The sequence below is a fragment of the Miniopterus natalensis genome, chromosome 1 (assembly GCF_054644295.1).
Source record: "Miniopterus natalensis isolate mMinNat1 chromosome 1, mMinNat1.hap1, whole genome shotgun sequence".
NCBI classification, from domain to species: domain Eukaryota; kingdom Metazoa; phylum Chordata; class Mammalia; order Chiroptera; family Miniopteridae; genus Miniopterus; species Miniopterus natalensis.
The window spans coordinates 41,325,849-41,349,137 of record NC_142081.1 but is presented as its reverse complement, the minus strand read 5'-3'; the positions used below and the strand labels follow the sequence as shown (position 1 = coordinate 41,349,137).

The 23,289-nt window shown below is 38.1% G+C and overlaps 1 protein-coding gene across 3 annotated transcripts in view; it reads right to left on the bottom strand.

The window, feature by feature from the left end:
* The window catches only part of CLPX (caseinolytic mitochondrial matrix peptidase chaperone subunit X), a 38,296-nt gene extending 22,855 nt beyond the window's left edge, over positions 1–15,441 (bottom strand). For 2 of the 3 annotated variants that reach the window (XM_016208612.2, XM_016208614.2), the window contains exons 1-3: positions 15,193–15,441; positions 7,617–7,777; positions 6,378–6,495 (exon numbers count right to left, since the gene is read on the bottom strand). In XM_016208612.2, the coding sequence (XP_016064098.1) occupies positions 6,378–6,495; positions 7,617–7,777; positions 15,193–15,271 (358 nt within the window). In that variant the 5' untranslated portion in view covers positions 15,272–15,441. Of the gene's footprint in view, positions 1–6,377; positions 6,496–7,616; positions 7,778–12,993; positions 13,241–15,192 lie in introns of those variants that run through there. The other variant, XM_016208613.2, reaches the window with a different exon arrangement.
* Positions 15,442–23,289: the final 7,848 nt, after the last annotated feature.

Here is a 23,289-nt window from a genome sequence, read left to right as displayed (position 1 = left end):
AGGTCTAGATAGTATATTTTTGGTGTAATATAAGTAGACAGGTAAAATTGCAAAGAAAAAGAATTTTTAAAACTATGATAATCTCTCTCCTTTGGGAATATTATAACACAGATTAGAAGAAAAACTACACTGGCAAACACACCTAAATCTTCATAAAATAATCTAAATTTTAAAAAATAGACAATTCCACAATCAAAACATAAATGTAATTTTTAATCCAATCAACTTAGTTCTTGTATGTTCATTCTTGAACACAAGGACAATTAAAAATTTATTCAGGATAAATTCTAGCAGCAAATTTTAAACCAGGAGAGGAAATGCTTACCTAAAGAAAATATCAAGCTATTTCAAGTACCTTCAATTAACCCAAGCCCAAATACATTATCACCATGTCCCATCAATGGGAAAGAATCAATGCCTTTATTCTATGAGGCACCAGCTTGCAACTGTTAGTGATGGTAAACAGGGTAAGGATTAAAGGGCAGAGAAACCTCTGATTTAATTCAGGCTATGTGACAAGAAAATCTGGCTTGAGAACACACGAACAAAATACTTCTCTAAAGAAATTAGGTCAAAGGGAAAGATTAAACACTAACAAATAACATTCTTCTTGGCTTACTGTTAAAGGGTTCCTTAAATTCTACTTGAATATTTGCAATATAATTTTACATATTCAACATATACCCAACTTCAAAGACTCAATTTTATTTATCAAAATGCCATTTAAAAAAAACAAGCACTGCAATGCATATTTTTACTCTTAAAAACTAAGGGCAAAAAATCTAATTTTGTTAAATTATCTGGGGATAAATAAACCTCTTTTCTTTAAATGATAACTACAAATATCCTACATTCCTTTATATACAGAATACTGATCCCAGTAAACATGCTTGTATAGTATGCCAACAACAGAGAGACTACCTTGTAAAAACATTTTTAGGAGATTTGTTTAAATGAAAGATTTTCATGATTTTAGACAAGTTTCAGGGTCCAACACAAAATTTCCAAAACTACAGAAAAATTTCATTCCCACCCTATGAGACACATAAGTGCAGTAGCCTTCAAAAAGTATTATATGCATAAACATAAAAACTAAAGGCTCTAACTTAAATAAAAGTGAGAAGACTATTCATACATGAATAGTCTAGTATTTAAAATATATAAAGCACTATTATAACTCAACAATAAAAAGGTAATCCAATTTAAAAATGAACATAGGATTTAAATACTTTTCTCCAAAGAAAGTTCTTTTTTTTTATTATGCTTTCATTGATTTCAGAGAGATGAAGGGAGAGGAAGAGAGACAGAAACATCAATGATGAGAGAGTCACTGATTGGCTGCCTCCTGACCGCCCCAGGACCCCTACTGGGGATCAAGCCTGAAACTGGGACTGACTGGGAATCGAACTGTAACCTCCCAGTTCATACATTGACGCTCAATCACAGGCCCATGGCTGCTAGGCTGAAAAGTTATTTTTTAAATGGGCTAAAGAATAGTGTATCTTAGTCATTATAATTAAAACTTTCTTAGATATTATTAATTTCAATTTCTGATGATTTTCTATACATTCATAATGGTATCTATAAAAATGGTATTTTATTTCAACAAGTCAAGCAAGAGTAATACCACTATAAGAAAATATAAACATTACTACAAATACACTTGTGAGACTGAATATATACAGCAAGATCCATGAGCTAAAAATTATTTTTATATTTTGGGAAAAAATGTCAATGAAAATTATATGAAATTCAAATTTCAGTGTCCATATACAAAGTTTTATTAGAACACAGCCATCCTCATTCATTAACATTGTCTGTGGTTGCTTTTGCACTACAACAGTAAAGGAGACCATATGACCCATAAAGCCTAAAATATTTACTATTCCGCCTTTTATAACAAAAGTTTGCTGATTCATGCTATAGAGCATTTAAAAGGAAAGAACTACCCATAGAATGAGAGAAAATATTTGCAAATCACATATATGGATAAAAGTCTAGTATTTAAAATATATAAAGCACTATTATAATTCAACAATAAAAAGATAATCCAATTTAAAAATGAACATAGGATTTACATACTTTTCTCCAAAGAAAACAAATGAACAATAAACACATGAAAAGATGCTTAACATCTTTATTCATTAGGGAAATGTAAATCAAATTTCTATGATGCCTACAATAAAAAAGATACATAGTAAGTGTTGAAGAGGATGTGGAATGATTGGAACCCTTATACATTGCCAGTTGGGTTGTAGGATGGTACAGTCTCTGTGAAAAACAGTTTCGCAGTTCCTTAAAAAGCTAAACATAGAGTTACCATTTCACCCAGCAATTCCATTCCTAAGCATATACTCAAGAAAAGTCAAAACACACAAAAAAATGTGTACACAAATATTCATAGTAGCATTATTTGGGGGGGGGGGAGGTTAATCCTCACTCGAGGGTATTTTTTCCATTGATATTTTAGAGAGAGTGAAAGGGAACGAGGGTGGGGGGAGAGGGAGGGAGGGAGAGAGAGGGAGAGGGAGGAGGGAGAGCAAAAGGGAGAGAAACATTAATGTGAGAGAAACACATCAATCGTTTGCCTCCTGCATGCACCTCAACTGGGGCAGGGATTGAACCTGCCACCCAGCTATGTGCCCTTAACCAGAAATTGAACCCATGACCCTTCAGGGCAAGGGCCAATGCTCTAACCACTAGGCTCCACCGGCCAGGGCACAGAAGCATTATTCATAATAGCCAGCAGTTACAAACATCATTGATGGACATCAATGAATGGACAATAAAATACTACCATTCAGCCATAAAAAGCAATAAAGTACTGACATAATGCAACACAAATGAATCTTGAAAACATGCTAAATAAAAGAATCCAGACACAGCCCTGGCCAGGGGGTTTAGTCAGTTGGAGCATCATGCTGGACACTAAAAGGTTGTGATTTCCATCCCTGGTCAGGTCATATAGGAGGCAAATGATCGTTGTTTCTCTCACATCGACGTTTCTCTCTCTCCCTCTCTTTCTAGGATCAATAAAAAACATATTCTTGGGTAAGGATAAAAATAAAAAAATAAAAAGACTAAAACCTCAGAAAAAATTTAAAAAGGACTAGACATATGTAGTAACATATATACTTTTCAAAATATTGCTGAATTGAAAGAAAAAAAAATTTGCAAAAACATGAACAATATGTTAGCATTTATGCTTTTAAAAAGTTTTATGTTTGATGAAGATATTTACAGAAATATATCTTTAGCTTTATCTATAATGTTCTACTTTTTCAAAAAGGGGGATATATACATCTATTCCTTGGGTAATTAAAAATGACAAAGTAGACAATTACCTAAACAGGCCATTCACAAAAGAACTGTAACTGACAAAAAGCACATAAAAAGATGTTTATGGCCCTCGCCAGTGTGGCTCAGTTGGTTGAACGTCTTCCCATGCACCAACGTCATCAGTTCGATTCCTGATCCAGGCACATGCCCAGGTTTCAGGCTCAATTCCCAGTAGAGGGCGTGCAGGAGGCAGCCGATGGAAGTGATGTTTCTCTCTCTCATCAATGTTTTCTCTCTCTCCCCCTCTCCCCTCCTCTCTAAAATCAATAAAATAACATTTTAAATTAACATTTTGAAATCTTTCTCTGGAAAAAAAAGGGAAAATCTCTTGATTAAAATATATATGACGCTGCCATTATGAATTGAGCATTTCTCAGATTTTTGAGAACTTTATTATATCACACCAAATTCTGTTAATAGCAAATGTTATTTAGAAGTTATGTCACCCAGTTCTACCACTTTCATTTTATGTTGCAATTCAAATTAATGTTCATTCAAACTAACTTTTCTCTTTGATCTCTTACTAGGTAAAAATTATAAACAGAACCTCTAACACTGCAGCTATACAATGCAACTACTTTAAAAATCCTCCAAAACTGGAAAAACATGCTACATGTAGTACTTTTTCATATAGTGGACAATTAATATTAGTGATAAATGTGAAACTATAACTGAAGTCTCAATATTTGGGTTAGAAGAACAGCCAGCATGGCTCAGCAGCTGAGCATTGACCTAGGATCCAGGAGATTGCTGTTCAATTTCCTGTCAGGGCACATGCCCAGGTTGTGGGCTCAGTCCCCGGTAGGGGACATGCAGGAGGTAGCCTATCAATGACTCTCATCATTGATGTTTCTCTCTCTCTCCTTCTCCCTTCCTCTCTCTGAAATCAATAAAGATTTAAACACACACACACACACACACACATACATACATACATACATACATACATACATACATACATACATACATACATACGGGTTAGAATACAGAGAATCCTCTCCAGCTAATCATCAGAAACTGAAACTTCTGCCAAACCTTACCATCAACCTTTTCATAATTGAACTGTATAGGAAGGCTGACATGGTAGTATAATGTAATTTACTCAAGTCATTACCATTACCTCTAATCACACAGGAAATTAGTTATTGGATTCATTAAGCAAAGTATCTATAGTAACATCTTTGCATTTCAGAAAGAATTACAGACACTAAGCAAAAGTAGGACTGTTGATTTCTTCCTTCTCTTAGTGTCAGAATCATTAATGATTATCAGACATTTTCTAGAACTGAGAGAATAGCTCCTCTGAAAAGTACTCAGAGAAGGAAAATACCTTAATATTTGAATGACTGACCTCTCTAGTTTTGAGATGATCAATAGGTATGTGAAGAATGGAATAATAAGTACAGAATAAATAAGACTTGGTTCTTGTACAGTTTAATGGTTACATGCATGAAAACTCACAAAATCCAGCCCTGCACCCTCTCATTCCCTCTGCCTCTCCCCCCACCCGCATCCCACCTCTGTTCTGCTCTGCCATGCTGTGCTCTAAAGAAACACCTGCAGCCTGGCAGGGCGTGGCTCAGTGGTTAAGCGTCCACCTAGGATCCAGGTGATCAGGGTTCGATTCCCGGTCAGGGCACATGCCCGGGTTTCAGGCTGCAGCCGATCAATGACTCTCTCATCATTGATGTTTCTATCTCTCTCTCTCCCTCTCCTTTCCTCTCTCTGAAATCAATAAAGATATATTTTTAAAAATAAATAAATAAAAATAAAAAAAATAAACAAACACCTGCAAGTGGCTTCACCAGGCTCTTGGAGCATGCCACTGCCACAACCAAGGGGTCTGCATGCAGTGGGCTATTACCTATACAGTGCCTATGGAGAAAACCATTGTGAAAACCAACATTCAGATAGCTCTTCCTTCTGGCTATGGAAGAGTAGCTCCACATTCTGGCTTGGCTGCAAAACACTTCATAGATGTAGGAGCTGGTGTCATAAATGAAGATTATAGGAAATAGTTGTTGTACTGTTTAATTTTAGCAAAGAAGAGTTTAAAGTAAAAAAAGGTGACCGAATTACATAGCTCATTTGTGAATGGATTTTTTAATCCAGAAATAGAGGAAGTTCAAGTTCTAGATGACACTGAAAAGGGTTCAGGAGGCTTTGGTTCCACTGGAAAGGATGAAAATTTATGCCAAGAACAGAAAACGGGGGGAAAAAAAGTACTTTTTTCTTAAAAATAAAGAGTTTTTGTTTAGTGTTTTGTAAATCTGTGAACTTAATAGCTTTAGCTTTGAAAAATATTTGGTTCTCTTATATCAAGGAAATGGTACCCTCTTGGAAATCACAAAGAACTTTACTTTCTTGTGTTTTCTACATTTGATTGTTGTATAAATCTGCGTGGCAACCTAATATAGTTACTTTATTCAATCAAATGTTCATCAATTATAGACCACCCCTCCAGAACTGTATTATTTAATTCACTAAATGCTACCCCTTCAACAACTTATTTTTCAATTGCTTTGTAAATTATAAGCAAAGTCTTTCACTCAAGAATTTTTTTTAATTGGTTTTAGAGAGAGAGGAAGGGAGGGGAAGAGAGATATTGGTTTGCTGTTCCTCTTATTTATGCATTCATTGGTTGATTCTTGTATGTGCCCTGACCGGGGATCAAAGAGGCAACCCTGGCATATCAGGAGGACGCTCTAACCAACTGAGCTACATGGCCAGGGCCTCATTCAATAAATCTGAATTCTTCCTAACCAGTTTGGCTCAGCAGTTAGAGTGCTGGCTCACAGACTGAAGGGTCCTGGGTTCGATTCTGGCCAAGGGCATGTACCTCGGTTGCAGGCTCCATCCCCGGCCCAGGTCAGACCACATGCAGGAGGAAACCAATCAATGTGTCTCTCACATCGATGTTTCTCTCTCTTTCTCTCTCCCTTCCACAGAAGGCACATTCTATTATTGCTCACACATGTAAGTATGTGCCAGCATATATAATAAATAGTTTTTTTCCACAGAAAAAACAGAATACTTACACACAAAGGTCTCTACATGTGTGCACAAGTCACCACATTTAGGGCAGCGCAGCTGGTTTCCACCTTTCCCAGAATTCCCAGAGCCTGACTTTTTACTGCTTCCCTCACTCACTGATTTCTAATGTTTTTGGAGAAGGAAAAAAGAGAATGTCAATTATTATTTTCAGGCAACCATTTTATATGTAAACTTAAATATAAACAATATAGTTTATAATTAATCTTCTAATTTTTATAATTTCTAGAGTGGAATTATTCACATAATTTATATCTCTACTATTGCTGGCACATGTAAGTATGTGCCGACATGTATAATAAATAGCTTTCTTTCAGTGACTCAATAAGAACTAGGAAAAAAATTACTATAAGTATAAAACTACATTTTCAGTGAAATTGAATTGGGTATTATTATCACAGCACGTAGTGATTCTTAACTTTCTTGAATCTAACTTTTTTCATCATTAAAATAAAGATAATATTACCTACTTCAGAGAGTCACTGTCAGGGTTAAGTGCGAATATGAAAGCACCGAGCATTTTGTCTGGCATATAATATTAGCTCAAATGTCAGTCAAATTCACATAATAAAAAAACTGATAATAAATAATTTGCTGACCCAATACAATCACCAATCATCTACTTGCTAGCTACACAGTAGCCCAGTATTGTCACAGAGATATCCAAGATTTTCAGGTAGAGGGTGAATTGGGGTTTACACCAGGGGTGGGGAAACTTTTTTCTGCCAAGGGCCATTTGGATATTTGTAACATCGTTCGCGGGACATACAAAATTATCAACTTAAAAATTAGCTATGAAAAAAGCTCCTAGATTTATTGAATTTCAAGTCCCGCCTGTGGTTGCCTTGGCAGGGCCAGACCAAATGATTATATAGCCCGCAGGCCAGACATTCCCCACCCCTGGTTTACACTATTATGAATTGTAAAAGTTGTATAAAGCAGGAAATGATGGCTATTCCTAATTCAGCTCTACAGACTGACTCCATAGGTTAATGAAGCTTCTTTACTACTTTGGGGTGTTAAAATTTTTAATTATGGCTTACTAAGTTCAATGCTTCAAACTGAAACACAAAATAAAATTACATAAAATTCTTCAGATCATTTTATATATATCACGTTTTCCACAGAAAACATATAAACCACTGAGATAGAGTACTTTTATTATATTTAATTGCTTAAAGAAGTGAATTCAAATATGTGTATAGATGCCAGTACAGATAAAATACCTTATTTCCATCTCCAGAGCCATCTTTACTTATCCCATCTTTTGAGGCTAAGTATGCTGGTGTTTCTGAAAAAGTTCTAAAAGGAACTCTTCGTAGAATCTGAGTTTCAAAGGTCCCAAACCTTCCTAAAACGGGTATATGAATGCGACCACAAGAAATACCTGAAAGTATAATAAAATGTATTAGTCTACACATCAAATATTAACATTCTTTCAATAAATACCCTGGAAACAAAAATTCCTTAAGCATAAAGGCGGTTGAAAAAGCTACAGTTTTCACAATAGTACAAACCGGTAAAGAAAATAGTGATGCCATCAGAGGCAAAGCCCTCTCAAAAATAGGCCAGACCTGGGCCTTGGACAGATTCCAGGTGAATAAAAATGTTTTTTTCCTTCTCAGGCCTGTTCTTTGGAAGTGAAGAAAGACCACCAAGGTCGTAACAATGAGTGACTTTCAAAGTTTGAGATAAGTAGTTCAATATCTGCCTCACTTGTAGGAGGAAAAGATGATTTATGTCCTATATTCTTATTCTTATATTATTTCTACCAATGAGAATAAGCAATTGACATGAATTCTTGTCTGTCTCTTTGTTTATATTGGGGTAAAATCTGCAACAATGGAAACAAACTTTGAATGTTCTTTGAAAAGTTATGTGCTGTTTATTAAAACATATTTTAATGAAATATTTCAATCTTACAGAAAAATACGTAATTCAGTAAATATTGTGTAACCACCATTCTGCTTTCAAAGATTTTAACCTTGTGACATAAAGTTAAAATTCTTTAAATGAATATAGGCTATTATTTAGCAAGCTTTTTCTGTAAAGGACCAAGATACTACATATTTTGTGGGCCACAAAGTCTCAGTCCTAACTACTCTGCCTATAACAGGAAAGTAAATGTAAATGTAAATGTAAACAATATGTAAACCAAGGGGTGTGGCCAGATTTGGTTCAGGGGATCATTGTTTGCTGATCTGTTTTTTTTTATATAAATACAAAATAAACCCCAAAATAAATTATAGGCAATGGTAAAGAGCCATACTGCATACTGTGAGGCAGCACTTCCTAAGCTGGTATTTAAAAGTGTTCTTACACAAGAAACTGTATGGTCCTAGGTTAAACAACATGCCACAGATTTCAGTACAGTAGGGATACTCAGAACCTTGCATAAGCTAACCTATATTAATGAACCGCCAAGGAAGATGTTTCCTAGCAGTTTACCAGAGTGCTGTTAGGAGGTAATAAAGTAAACAACGAAGAGGGTATGTGTGTTAATATTAATACTTAAATTTAAGATACTGTCTTTTTGCCTCCGTCATCTTATTCCCTGTAAAATTCTCAACTCAGGCTTTAAATTTTTATTTCTACACCTGTTAGAATTTTTAAGAGATCATGCACATATGTATGTATTGTATCCAAAGCCAAAAACTGTTTTAAAATCATGTCCTTCAAACCAGTCAAAAACAACTGCTTAGTTATATAACTGGCTTTATTAATTCCAATTTTCCAACAGTATACAATGTTAGAATAACTAGTTTCTTTAGTTTTATCACCCTAGGCCAGTGATTTTCAACCAGTATGCCACAAGAATTTCTAAAATGTGCAATACCTGACTATTTAGCCAGGGGCACCAACCTCTTTTTCCTTAGACTGTCAAATAAAAAAATGACAACAGCCAACACCAATAGCAGTCCAGTACTAATGCCCTGTCTTGAACCATAAATATATAGGTCATATAATAGAGTTACATCTTATTGGTCCTTTCACATTATAAGGTTGTGTCTGACTGTTAATTCTTGGTACCAGAAAGACTTATATACAGGTATAGACACCTGATTTTTTTAAAAGTCACTTTGAGCCCTAGCTGGGTAGTTCAGTTGGTTAGATCATCCCAATTTGCCAAGGTTTGGGGTTTGATCTCCAGTCAGAGTACATACAAGAATCAACCAATGAATACATAAATAAGTGGAACAACACATTGATGTTTCTTTCTCTCTCCCTCTCTCTCTCTCCTCTCTCCCTCCTTCCCTCTCTAAAAATCAATAAATGTTTAAAGAAATTTTTAAGTCACTTTGCAGCAAAAAGGTAATTACTGTACTATTTTTTTTGTAAATTAATCAAAATTATACCTATTTTTTGTCAGATCAGCAAAAAATGTTTTTTGGTGTGCTGCAGAATTTTAGTAATTAGTTTATGTATGCCATGAGATAAGAAGGGCTGAAAATCACTGCCCTAGGCCATCACCTGTTCCACAAAGTACAAAACTGAGCCATCGAACTTCTCAGGAAAGATACAAATAGGAGGAACCAAATTTTCTCATCTCTATAAATCGCGAAAAAGGTATAAGGTTTATGTCACCCCCAGTCCCTAATCCATAGACTGTAAAAGTTTGCTTAACACTATTACACTTGAAAATTAATTTTAAAAAATACAATTGATTTTTTTAAGTAAAGAATATTTTAAAAATATTTTGATAACTACTATTTTTCCATTTTTTACAGTAAATGACAATCGCATTACCATCTCATTAGAATGAGATTTAAGGTAGTTCATAAATTTTAAGCTGAACATTAATGTTTTTCCAAGGACATAATATGATTTTAAAGACTAGAACAATATAAAAAAAGTCTAGAAAAAGTAATGGGGGAGAGAAATAGATGAATCAAGAATGCAGAAAGTTAATGGACGTTGAGGCTGGGTGATTGGTATTTGGCAGTTCACTGTTCTATTTTGTGTGTGTTTGAAAATGTTCATAATAAATTCGTATGAAAGGTAGCAAAATAAAATTATAATCTACATAACAAGTATAACTTTTTTAATTGAGCCATTACAATGGATTCACAAAGAAAACTACAATTATAACACATTATGTGAGGCTATTTGTACTTGGATGTTTAGACAAAACAACACTGAATTATCACATACAGTGCGTATATTATTTCCTATTTACAATATAATTTATATCTTTTTGCCCTGGCCAGTGTGGCTTAGTGATTAGAGCATTGGCTGGAGCACCGAAGGGTCTTGGGTTTGATTCCCGGTCAAGGGCAGGTACCTGAGTTGGGGTTTCGATCCCCAGCCCTAGTTGGGGCGCATGCGGCAACCAATTGATGTGTCTCTCTCACATGGATATTTCTCTTTCTCCCTCTCTCTCTCTCTCCCCCCTCCTCCCTTCCACTCTCTCTAAAAAAAAAAAAAAAAAAATCAATGGAAAAAATATCCTCAGGTGAAGATTAACAAAAAAAATATATATGTCTTTTAAAATAGTGTTTAACAACTTACGATAGCTAATATTATTAGAAAATAACTGAAAGGAAATTATCTTTGGGACTTTAAGAGAAATAAAAATTATGAGCATAATCCTTTTAAAGTCTACTTGAATAGGAAGAAAAATTAGTCTTTCCCCTTAAATAACTTATCAAGCAACATATGAAACCAATGCAACCATGCAGTCATCACAGAAAATATCTGAAAAACACGTTTGTGTCATTTAAACTTCTAAATTTAAGAATTTCTTTGCTGGCCCTGATGGTATGGTAGTTTTAACTTTCTATAATCTATGGGCTATACCAACAAAATGCCATAAATACTAAACCTGTGGTTTTCAAACTTGAGCATGCATCAGAATCACCTGGAGAGCTTGTTAAAACATGGTAGGGGATCTTCCCTGGTCCTGATTCAGAAGGTATGAGGTAGAACCCAAGAATGCATTTCTAACAAGTTCCCAGATGATGCTGCTGGTGTGGGGACCACACTTTTTAAACCACTGTGCTAAACAATTTAAATACCCAGTCACTCACCAATCATATAAACCTTCACAGAAATCACTGCAGCAAACTAATCAGGAGTTTTTAACCCTTTTTACGCCACAAACCCTTTTGGCAGTCGGGTGAAGCCTATGGATAGGCCCCTTCTCAGAATGTTTATAAGTGTATAGAATAAAATACATAACAAAGAAAACCGATTATGCTGAAGTAGTTATAAAAATATTTTTAAAATATTATTCTTTACTAGTAAATTAAATAAGATCTAGCAGCTCTTATAATAACTACCATGATTTCAAATGTGTGAAAAGTATAAATAATACTTTGAGATATATGCAACTGTAAATGTCATATGGAAATATTTGTAATTTTGATTGGTGACAAATTCACAGATACTGAGACTACTGTAGGTTTGTCACCTACATTCAGAATAAAAGGAAATGCTGTATTTCATTCACATCAAGATTAGTGAAAATAAATTTCACAGAACCTCTGAATTCTATCCCTAGATCCCTTTGGAGGCCTGTACACCCTGAATGAAAAAACCCTAAAAGCCAAAAAGGGAAGTATTTCTGTAAAGTGTATCTCGAAAAATTAGTTGGCAGCAATGACAAAAGACAGTTAAAAGTTAAACCATATACAAAACTTCTTTTATACATATAAAGCTTTCTGAGTTTCAGAGTGGGTATTTTTAAACAGAAATATCAGAATAAGGTAAACTTATTTTCGGGCTATTAAAAACTAGGAGTTATTTATTCAACTTTAAAATATTTGACTGCCTATATTCAATCTTGAATTAAGCATTCTCCAAAAACATGCAAATGATTCAGTTTAAAAGATAAACCAATCTTTAACTTATATTTTAGAAATAGAGTGAAAGAACTAATGGAAATTTTTTAATTATCTATTTGCAGTGACAATACTTAAGTGCATAACAACTGATGTAATGGCAAATCAATGCCTAACTTGGCCTCTAATCTCTAACACAAATTGGGAAAAAAATTCAAATCTCACAACCAACCAGCAACTTAGTATATGCTTATTGCTTTTATTAACCTCAAAATTCCATTTTATGCCCAGGTTATTGTTTCATGAATCCAGAATACTTTTTTTTTTCCAGTCCTCACCAGACAATATCTTTTCCATTGCTTTTCAGAGAGAATGGAAAAGAGAGGGAGAGGGGGAGGGAGAGGGAGACACATTGATGTGAGAGAGACATCAATTGGTTGCCTTCCGCATTTGTCCTGACCAGGGCCAGGGATTGAGCCTGCAACGGAGGTACATGCCCTTGGCTGGAATCGAACCCAGGACCCTTCAGTCCTCGGACCAGCGCTCTAACCACAGAGCCAAACCAGCTAGGGCAGGAATACTTCTTCATAAAAAAAAAATAATAATAATATCACTCCTATGATAGCTTTCCTCAAGTTTAAAAATGTTTGATGAGTTTTCACTAAGGCTAATCTGCTGGTCTGAAGATGGAATATGCCAAGAAAAGAAATGTTGATTAAGAAATAATTTGCAATAAAAAAGCTGTATCATTTATTCACCTTGCCTTATTTAAATCGTACTGTATTTAAATACAGAGAGAGGGAGAGAGAATTAAAATAAATACCTAGGCATATTATGTAACAATCATGAAAATTATGGACAACATGTTTGAGAATCTTCATATCATCACATCCTCATGAGGTGACACCTTTTAAACAGACAAGGGCAGAAAGCAGAAAATCACCTGATCCCACAATTCTCACAGCCAAATTCAGACCAAATACTGTCATTCATTCAGAATCTTTTAAACGGAATCAAGCATTTCTGAATACACATATTTAGAAAACAAACTGACTGTTATATATGCAAAATACATTTTTTAAAATATACATTAAAATGGAAAAACACCAGCGACTTGGATAGAAAAAATATTTAAAATTTCTCATTACAATAGATTTCATACTCAAAGAAACTAACGAGGAAAAACACATTCAATTTGGTACACATAAGCCATCAGGAAAAGAAAATAGATCCAGTATCTAGGATGACAATTTACCAAGTAATTTTTCAACCTACCATATAAAATTTTTAAAGTCTAATATGACAAACCAATGGAAATAGAGAATAGCACTGTACTTCAGAGGAGCTCTGAAATATCCCCTTTTGTTCTTAATTCATTTTACAATTTCTTGTTAGAATATTTAATAAAGTACTTTTGTTTGTTTTTTATTATGTTGTTGAAATTCTTTACCGTTTATAAGAATAAACTAGTTAAAGTTCAATTCTGATTTTTCTTATCTTTTGCCTTTCTTACTCCTTCCAGGAATCCTAAATAAAAATAATCCTCCTGGAGTTTTTTAAAGTTTCTTAAAGAAAACATCTCTATATTATTGTAGACTTTTAGACTTTTCTACTATGGAAAATAAAACATTTTATGTAATTAAGTCTTGGGAAAGTCTTAAATCGATATGAAAACCATTTTGCTGTTTGTCATGTAAAATTATTAAACTCTATAATGATCTTGAACACACACATACTTTATCCACTCCTAGAAACAATATTCTTTGTTTACTCTACCAGATTTAACCTTGAAGGTGAGGACTTGTTCACTACTCTAGCTCCTGCACCAAAACAGAGCCTAGCACATAGTAGGCCCTCAACGAATATATGGCAAATAAATAAATTTAAATATCTGTCAATGTCAAGTGTTTGCAACTCAAATTCCTGGAATAGAGACATCTACTTGTTCAGGTTTAACAAGGTCTTGGGACTCAATCCACTCCTTTACACTTATGTATCATTTTACAAAATGCTTCTGCCCACATTTTCCTTTAATTCCTCTGTGAAATAAACTGTCAGAAAAATGCACATTTAGTAAACAATAAAAATTTTATAATTAACTTAAAGTTTAGGAAAAGGGGGCTTTTATTTATTTATCCAAGGGTCATAAGCTGACAAACCAAGATAAAACGAATTTGTCTAGAAGTTAGTGATTATGACAGGATCTAGCGTCGTAGTCTGATATTCATAGATTCGGGGAAGAGAAAAAATGGTTTCTTTTCCCGAACCTCCCGGCTGGAGTGCTACTTTCACAGCTCCTGATCAACAGAAAGTAAAGGTAAACAAGCGCTACCCTTAGAGTGTCAAGTTGTAAAAACAACGAAGATACTTCTCAGTGTCTTAAACAATTTCTGTGGGATTTTCCCCCAACTCCCTGCCGCTCTCCTGGGGGCCGGGAAGTTTTCCCCGCGCCGGGAAGTATTCGGAGACCTGCTTACGTCCCGGCGTCAGCCGCAGCACAATGACAGTGACACCGCGGATCTCGCGCGTCTGGCATCCGGGACGTCGGCTCGGCGCCCCGGGGCCCCCGAGGACCCGACAGTGGCAGCCCCTCACCGGCGCCCGTCTCTGAGCTCCCGACAGGCCCGAGGGGAACCCGGTCACGCTCCGGGAAAGGAACCTCAGCAGGGCAGACAGACGTCTTTGGCCGAGATCTGAGTAGGGTCTGGGGACATTTTTAACGAAAGGAGGAGTATTTGTGCCTTTCAGGGTTTCTGCGAAGCGGCCACATTCTGGCCCTAAAGTCCGGAGGCCTGCGAGTGCGCGGGCGGGGAAGCACAGGAGTTTACTTCAAATTTGAGAAACAACTGCTCTAGAGGTTGGCAGAGCCCAATTCCATAGGGAAAGTAGGCGGCGCAAGACGAAGCGCCGCGCATCCCTCACACCCTCGTATTGGGGTAGGCCTCTCGCTCTCCTCGGGCTCCCGATAAGTCGGCCAGTCTACTCCCGGCCCAAAGGCTCAGGTAAAGTACTACTTCGTTACCTCTCTGCGCGGAGGCGAGCGAGGAAGTGATGAGCCGCGCGGCGACCGCTCCGCAACTGCAAGCGCCGCAGCCAGACATCTCGGCAGGCCTAGACCGGGGCTTCTCCTCCTACTGTCCTCCGAGTCTCAGTGGCCTGACTCCTCCTCGCAGGGTGCGCTGACCAGGCTCCGGACCCTCCCGCCGACCCCTAGGCCCAGTGCAGAGTTCACCCGCCTGGCAGCCAGGCCAGCGCGTTCTTAGTGGCCCACGGCCGTCTAGCCAATACTGTAGACACCTGACCCCTCCCCCTCCCTCCCCTCCTCCCCACCCCCCATCCCAAACCCGCCTACGGGAGCCGGGGAGCGTGCGCGCGCCTGCGTCCTAGGCCTAGGGAGGTGCGTTGGCACGTGCTGCGTGTGTGTACGTGAGACACGGACGTCCTGCGAGGGGAAGGGGGCGGAGACCTGGGAGCCAATGAGCACGCTACTAGGGTGGCTGGCCCGAACTGCAGGAACTACAAGTCCCGACAAGCAATCTTCCGGAAGCCCTTTATCCTAGTGTGGAAGTTTGAGCTAGACGCCGTGGGAAGCAGTCCTAACCCGTCTCAGGAAAGTACTGGTCATTTTCGATTGGTGGCGGGGAAGATGAAAGTGAGACGGGTGACATAGCCGGCCCCAGGTGGAGTCTCCCAAGGCCTATAGCTGCTGCTAGGTGCTTCAGAAATTCCTTTCATCGGAATTCCACATCTTTTGTTCCTTATTTTCCTTAGTTTTCCTCTCTTGTAACATGGAAGTGGTATTTTTACTTAGTCCCCGTAGCAACAACCATTGGATGATAGCTCTTTGTTTTTTCAAGCAAGTGCTGATAACTTGCAGCTGTTGCTAGTGCCCGGCTGCTTTACAATCTTATGACAGTTCCCTTACGCCTGACCACACCATGGTAAATCATTACTTCATTAACTCTCTCAGTCCTCTGTCTGCATGGCTGTTTCCTCTCTGGACAGCTGAAACAGTGACCCTACAAGGTGGAAGAATGTGACAAAATTAATCAGACTCTTTCCCCATCTGAGTTGGCGCCAGACTATTTACTTTGTGAATTAAGATTCTGATTAACATGGAAGCCCAGAGAAATTCCCAAGTGAGTTTGGATGCTTCTACTTGAGTGTGGAGGGAGTCGGGCAAGCTACAGTCAAGACTAGGCCACATAAGTGTGTTAGCCCTCATAAGTCCTGGATCAGAGAAGAGTGGCTTCTAGTTCAGTGGGTCTGACCCCCTGAACCTGTCTCCAAGGTCCCCTTTTCTCTGGCTTCCCAGTAAGCCAATGCAGCCCAGCCAAGGCTCTCCTGTTGCTGCTTCTATGCCCTTCCTTGTTTCATTGTCCTAAGTATATTCTTGCTGTGATCAACAAATTCTTGATTTCTTTTTTACACTTTGCCTCTTGATTGAACTCTTTCCCGCAAGAAGACAAGAATGGAGATCTTGTCATCTCCCTGGTAACAATCCCACCCTACCTTCTATTTCAATTATATGCACATTTCCTTCTTATATAAATAAAGAGGGTGTTTGCTAAAATCTATAGATTGCTATAAGGCAAACTGAGTAAAAGCTTAGTGAAGTCAAGGCCCATCTGGGGGCATTCTATGTAGCTTTCCCTTTGTTTCTAAGAACTTGACTTCTCATTCAGTCAGTCAATAACAATTTATTGAACACCAATTAGATGCTGAACACTGAAAAAATAACATTGAACAACAAAAAAATGTTTCCCTCATGGAGCTTCCATTCTAGTGGGGAAATATAAGAGAGTAAGTAAAAAACATATATGCCACTAGTATGATGACATATGAATATCCTTATATTGTTGTGTAATATATCCTTATATTACTCCCAGGGCAAATGAGCATTTCATTTTATTTATGGGCTGATGTTTTCTGTGTCTTGCCTGTATCCCAACGGGACTATGAGCTTTTTGAAGGCAGATATTTTATTACATACTTGGGCTGAATACACAGTAGAAATTCAGAAGTACTTGATTAAGTACTTATCTTGCAACAATACTTTTGTTTAGCAGAAACCTGGAATGGGGTCTTCAGAAAATCTGACATATGATCAGAGTAAATTATAAATGACAAAGAGGTGAGTGTTAATAGACACAAATTCTACAAATTTATACAATGGTTAATCCAACTGACTGACTGTCCCAGAAGGAATTCCCAGTAGATTCTTGATTAGCAAGAGTGTAGACTTTGCCCTAGAAAATACAAAACAAAGGGAGCTGTACACAACTGTTTAACTTTTTCTCAGTAATGTGAACAAGGGTCATGTGGCTTTGGCATCAGACTGGTGATGGTTTCATCACACAGGCAATGTGATTTTGGTAGTTTCAATGCATCGCCCCAGCTGTGTGCTCTGTGCGTCAGAATATACCTGGATTCTTTGGATCAGCACCCAACAAGCATGGATTGGGACACTAACTTTGTACTGGGCTCTTTGTTCATGTAAGTCTTATAGTTGTGTTCAAATTGGGGAACTTGTGCCATTTGGTATTTGAGCACAGAGAACTGTTAAGTTTAAATAAAATAACATCTGTATTGCAAAGGGGTTGAATGTAAAAGATCATTCTTTAGGAGCCATGTGGCTATTTGACAGAGAAGCACATTCCTTTTTACAAGTGTATATTCCCTGACCTGAAATTCACAGGTTGGGACACTGTCCTTGCTCCAGGGGGTAGCTAGGTAGCCATGAGATGGAGCAGAGCTTGGCATCTGGGTAAAGAGCAAAGAGGTTCCAGAGGCACACTTGATCCCTTCTCTCTCACTTGGCACTTCATGGATAACCTCTGGCCAGGTTCCTATCAGGCCATCCCACAAGTTCTGGATATGGAAACAGCCATTTGAGATTCTCCCTGTGATAAAAGTGTTCCTCGATCAGAAGAATGATGGCAAATACCTGTGGTCACATCTTATCAGCTCTTTGGAATAAAATATTTCCACATCACACCTACTCTCAGCTCTTTTCTGACAGGTTAATGATTTAAAAAGAAAGTCAATTACAATTTTCCACCTCAAGTAGTTTCCAGGAGCTGACTCCGTATCTTGAGTTATTTACCTTTTGTGAACAACATAGCTGAAGACACATCTCTCCATGTCTCCATTTTACATAAGTCTTTTTTTTTTCTTTTTTCTTTTAATACTTGATTTTACCTCCCAAGATTGTGGACATTATGAGTTGCTAAGTGAAAAATATTTTATTCGTTAGAGTCAGGGAGTCATTCAATTTAGCACTGGATTTTTCAGATAAGGAAACAGGCATATAAAAAAGCAGGGGCTTGACCAAGGTCACATAATTAGTCAGAAATAGAGAAATGGGCAAAACTGCGTTTCTCAGTATTTTCTTTGTTAACCTAAAACTCCTTCTGATAAACTTAAAAATCTTACCTCTCCACCAGAGATTCTGGTGCAGCCTCTCAGCCATCATTCTGCTGGGAAGCACTGTACCTTCTGAATAAAGACATTTCTTTTTTATGCCTGAACACTGATCCTTCAGATAAGCAGACACTGGTGCTGCCAGGCATGTAACAGGAACTCAACATTTATATTTTAAAAGATGAAGACTGAAAAAGGAGGCTTATGTCTATAGGTAGTATGAGACTCAATAATACAACATTGTGTAGGACTATACTGAGTGCTTTCACTCTGTTATCATCTGATTCTCACAGCAAGTGAGGCATTATCTGCATTCCAGTTTTGCAGCTGAGAAAATCAAGACACAAAGTGTTTAAGTGACTTCCCCAAGGTCACACAGCAGAACCAGGACTCACACCCTAATCACTACTGTTTTCATTACTGCCCTGTATCCTCCAAAAGCTGGTAAGATTTTAAGGGTTTGTAGAATCTCCACTCCATACCCATAAATAGCTCATATCAGGGGCTAAAAAGCTGCCATTCCTTTAAGGCAGTAGCCCCTTCCCTCCTCCCCCCATTTTTCCTTAAGAATTACCTGAGTTTGTTAAAATATACTTAGGCCCCTCCACTAAAACTGTTGATAAAATAGTCTGGAGTGGGCTCAGGAATCTATTTTTTAGTGCTAGAATACTAGAATCAGAAGATGCTAAGGTGTATTTGTAGAAATTAGTAAGGTGAATTTCCACTTTGATGGTAGAAGCCTATGCCTTTATTTCTAAAGGTCTCTTTTTTAGACTCCCTCGAATTGCCACCACTTTCTCCCTCAGGGAGTCACTGCTGAGCCTTGGTATTGCAGAGAGACTGAGGGGGTCTACTGCAGGGTGCTCTCCATCCTCCTGGGCCTGTCCTTGTGACTTCAGGTAGCACAAGCCCTGTCTCATCTTCAATTAGAGGACAGTCCTTCATCCTGATGTTCAGGGAGATGGCCAGCAGATGGCTCTAACCCACCATGGCTTCCCTCTTTGACTGGGGGGGGGGGGAGTGTTCTCAAAGCTAATCATTGGAAATGTTGGCGTACCCATCTTCAACAATGCTAGGAAATGCTTGTTTAGTATTTTCTAAAGGGTACAGATGTCAGTGGTAGCATGACTGATGCGTAGATCCCAGCTGAGTCACTTACCAGCTCTGCGACTTCTAGCGAGTTACTTCATAAGCCTTTTTTCAACTATAAATTTGGGTATTCTTGACCTCCTGGGGTTAATGTGAGGAATAAATGATTCTTTGATCCATAATACATAGTAGGTGCTTCATAAATAATAAAGATCTTTTTTCTGTGCGGTGTGTAAGTTATGGCTTTCCTTTTTATACGTATAAAAATTCCTTTTTAATTGTGATTCTTGGCCAGCTTGTTGGCTGACCTCACCCTACTCATTTATACCTTATCATTGTAAGGAGCTTGCTTGATTTCTAATAAAAAACTGAAAAGAGCCCTGGCCTGCCCAGCCAGCATGGCTCAGCACTTGAGCATTCACCTATGATCCAGGAGTTCGAGGTTCGATTCCCGGTCAGGGCACTTGCCCGGGTTGCAGGCTCGATCCCCATTCGGGGGCATGCAGGAGGCAGCTGGTCAATGAGTCATCATTGATGTTTCTATCTCTTTCTCTCCCTCTCCCTTCCTCTCCCTGAAATCAATAAAGACTTTTTTTTTTTAAATGTTTGCTTTGAGGAGCAAAAAAAGAACTAAAATATTGTTTGAGGGGTAAAGATACAATTTTTTAATAGTTTATTGATTTTTAGAGAGAGGAAGGGAGAAGAGAGAAACATCCATGTGAGAGTGTAACATGATCCTCTGCCTCTTGCACTCCCCCTACTGGAGACTGAGCCGGAAATCCAGGCATGTGCCCTGACCAGGAATCGAACCAGCAACCTTTTGGTGCACTTAATAACACCCAACCAACTGAGCCATACCGGCCAGGGCTGAAGATACACTTTAACTTTGATTTTGTTGAAGTCAGTTTGTATAAAATAAAGAGAAAACACTAAAATAATAGAAAAAGTGTAAAACTCCCAGGTCAATATAAGGGGAAAAATTGAATAGGAAAAATATTACTCAATCCTAAAGCTGACATTAAAACAGAAAAAGTGATTTAAAAAAAAAACAAAAACAAAAAAACCCACCCCGCCTGGTGTTGCTCAGCGGTTAGAACGTCAGCCCGTGTATCCAAGGGTCCAATTCTCAGTCAAGGGTGCGTACTTGGGTTGCAGGTTGGCTCCCTGCCCCGGGTCAGGGCGCATGCAGAAGGCAACCAGTCCACGTGTCTCTCCCACTTTGATGTTTCTCTCTCCACTACTCCCCACCTCCCTCCCTCCCTTCCACACTCTCTGAAAAGCAATGGAAAACATATCCTTTGGCGAGGACTCAAAACAAAACAAAACAAAAAATCCCAACAGGTAAGATAATAGAAACAAGTCCAAATACAGCTAATCACCATATGTATTTACTAGACTCACTAGTTAAAAGACAGATTGTTAGATTATATAAACTAAAATCCAGCTATATGCTGTTTACAAGAAACACATTTTAAAAAGACACAGAAGCCCAGTGATTGCACTTCTGGGAATATATCCGAAGAAATCTGCAACTCTAATTCGAAAGAATACATGCACCCCTATGTTCGTTGCAGCGTTATTTAGAATAGCCGAGATTTGGAAGCAGCCCAAGTGCCCATCAGTGGATAAAACAGCTATGGTACATTTACACAATGGACTACTATTTAGCCATTTAAAAAAAAGAAGAAAATATTACCCTTTGCGACTGCATGGATGGACCTGGAGAGTATTATGCTAAGTGAAATAAGCCAGTCGGAGAAAGACAAGTACCATATGAACTTATATGTGGAATCTAATGAACAAAATAAACTAACAAAAAGAAAAAGAGATACATAAGGTTAAAAGCAAAAAGATATACCGAGCAAATACTAACCAAAAGAAAATTGGGAGATATATTATTATACAAAATAGGCTTTAAGACAAAAAAAATTATGGAACAAATAACATAATTATGCATATAACAATAAAAGATTCAACTCACAAGAACACATGAAAATTCAATACATAATAGGCATCCATTAAGAAAACTTCAAAATAGGACATCTGTAATACTTTCAACAATAAAGATAAATTTTTAAAAATAACCTCAAAATATATAAAGCCAAATTGGGGAATCACAGAGAGAAATTGACAAGCGCATCACCTAGTGGACAATTTCAACACACTCCTTATTTACTGAACTGAACAATTAACAACTTTGAGTTAATGGTCTTATGTAGAAACCTGCACCCAATGATTAGGGAATACACCTTTTTTTTCCCCAATCGCACATGGAAACTACAAAAACTGACCAAGTACTAAGTCATGAAGCAAGACATCAGATTTCAAAGAACGAGTATCACACAGATCTCATTTGATGCATTTAAAATCCCTTGGTGTTTGGAAATGAAAATCCCTAAACTCCCAGTAAGCCCACAATAATCTGCTCACTGTCCCCTGAAGTATTCACCTTTTGGAGTATCTCCCCAATTCATCAGGATTCCCTTTCTCAGAGAATTGCCCCACCTCTCCAGCAACCATGACTAATCAGGCTGCCCTTTAGGCCCCACCTCCTCAATATAGCTACAGTTGGCTAGACCAGAGGTGGAGCCCCATTTCAAACTGAGCCAATCAGATTCTCTCTCCAAGAAATCTGGGCTTAGGACAGGTCTCTTCTTTGATCTGAAGAAATGGCCACCTCTTCTATGAACCCAGAGGAGCAGAGAAAGCTGATCTGCAAAGAGAAACTAAGGGTTCCTGCAAAGAAGAGAGACTGAGAAATAGGCTTACCAGAGAGACCTAGAAAGAGGAGAAACAAAGTCAGAGAGCCAATCTGAGAAATAGAGCATATAGAGCAAGACTGAGTTAGAGAGTGAGAGAGAGCAAAAGCCACTGAGAGTGAGAGAATCAAAACCAGAGAGAGCGATGGCCTGGATTCCATGGCTTTGCAGTTCCTGGTTCCAGTCCTTCCTGATGTCTGCTGGCACCCGGGTTTCTTGTAACCAAAAGCCTCCCAGTGTGCAGTCCCACCTCAACTCCTTGGCTCTAGCCAATCCCTGTGCTGGAAACCACCTATCCCCACACTGCCTCCAACTTGGCTTGTCTAAGTTTTCTCAGTCTTTCAAGACTCTGTTCTTGTCCTGACATCTCGCTGACATTTTCCTCTATCACCCTAGCTGCTAGAGCTCTCCAAACTATAAAGAGCATTCAGCCTGGAACACTTCCTTGGCTGGAAGCAGAAGCAGCCTGATTGGCCCTGCTGTCTTTCTGCCTGTGCCCCTCCTGCTGTCTGGTATCCACCCTCATACAGTTCACTCAGTAACTGGGTGAACAGCCAGTATACTGCAGGCTGAGACAGAAACCCCAGGGCTTTTCTGAAATGAACGTTTTGTCCATCCAGTTTGCAGAGTCTCCACAGGGAAAGGGAACACCCGGTGAATCATCAGCAGTTTGGTGACGCAAAGGCAACCTGGGAACTATGCTCTTAGCCTCACTGAAAATCATGGAAAGGACTTTAGAGATGGTTTAGATTCTAATCTAGACTAATTGCTTGATTTTTTAAAAATCTACTTATCTATCTATTGAGATATAATTTATATATAACATTGTATTAGTTTTTTTCTTTATT